The sequence below is a fragment of the Chinchilla lanigera genome, unplaced genomic scaffold (genome assembly GCF_000276665.1).
Source record: "Chinchilla lanigera isolate Chin_1 unplaced genomic scaffold, ChiLan1.0 scaffold00149, whole genome shotgun sequence".
Taxonomy (NCBI): Eukaryota; Metazoa; Chordata; class Mammalia; order Rodentia; family Chinchillidae; genus Chinchilla; species Chinchilla lanigera.
The window spans coordinates 2,562,780-2,563,495 of NW_004955550.1; the positions used below are offsets into that span (position 1 = coordinate 2,562,780).

Consider the following 716-nt stretch of genomic DNA (forward strand, 5'->3'; position numbering starts at 1 on the left):
GAGAGAGAGAGAGAAACAGAGAGAGAGAGAAAGAGGCAGAGAGACATACAGGGAGGGGCTTGTAGGTGAAGCAGCGGTACTGAAAAGAACATCATTTTTTCTAATTGTAAAAACAGACTCTTTTTAGCTTTTCTGAACTAGAAGTGTCTGATGAGATTTCCTTTATTTTATGGCTTAAACTGAATCCTCGGTGCACCAGGGAGAAAGAATGATGGAAAATTTTAATGTTTTGCTAGTGATCCTGTGGTTTCAGTTTATCTGTAAGTTTTGACATTTCTCTATGGGAATATAATGTACCATATGTAAAGCAGCATCTCTTCCAAGACTGTTGATGGTTTTACGTTCTAAATACAGGAGGTTGGGAAAGCACTGGAAAGATAATTTCTACTCTGGAGAGGAAGTACCCAATACGTAACCAATCTTCTCTGCCTGTTGTCTTTTTGCACAGGGGTGAGCAGCCAGCAGAAGGAGGTGGAACAGAGTCCTGAGTCCCTCAGTGTCGCAGAAAGAGCCATCGCCTCTCTCAACTGCACTTATAGGGTCAGCAGTTCTCAGTATATTGGGTGGTACCGACAGCATCCTGGGAAAGGTCTGGAGTTTCTCATGTCTGTATACTCCAATGGTGACCAAGAAGAAGGAAGATTCAGAGCACATCTCAACAGAGCCAACCGCTATGTTTCCCTGCACATTAGAGACTCCCAGTCCCTTGACTCAGC

General features: G+C 43.6%; 2 gene segments (V, D, J or C); both read left to right on the forward strand.

Moving 5' to 3' along the window:
* Positions 1-125: 125 nt before the first annotated feature.
* Positions 126-716, forward strand: part of LOC106147379 — a 7,032-nt gene continuing 6,441 nt past the window's right edge. Inside the window, 2 exon segments of the V gene segment in view lie at positions 126-260; positions 449-714. Of these exon segments, the coding sequence occupies positions 209-260; positions 449-714 (318 nt within the window).
* Positions 564-716, forward strand: part of LOC102018230 — an 11,621-nt gene continuing 11,468 nt past the window's right edge. Inside the window, exon 1 of the V gene segment in view lies at positions 564-589.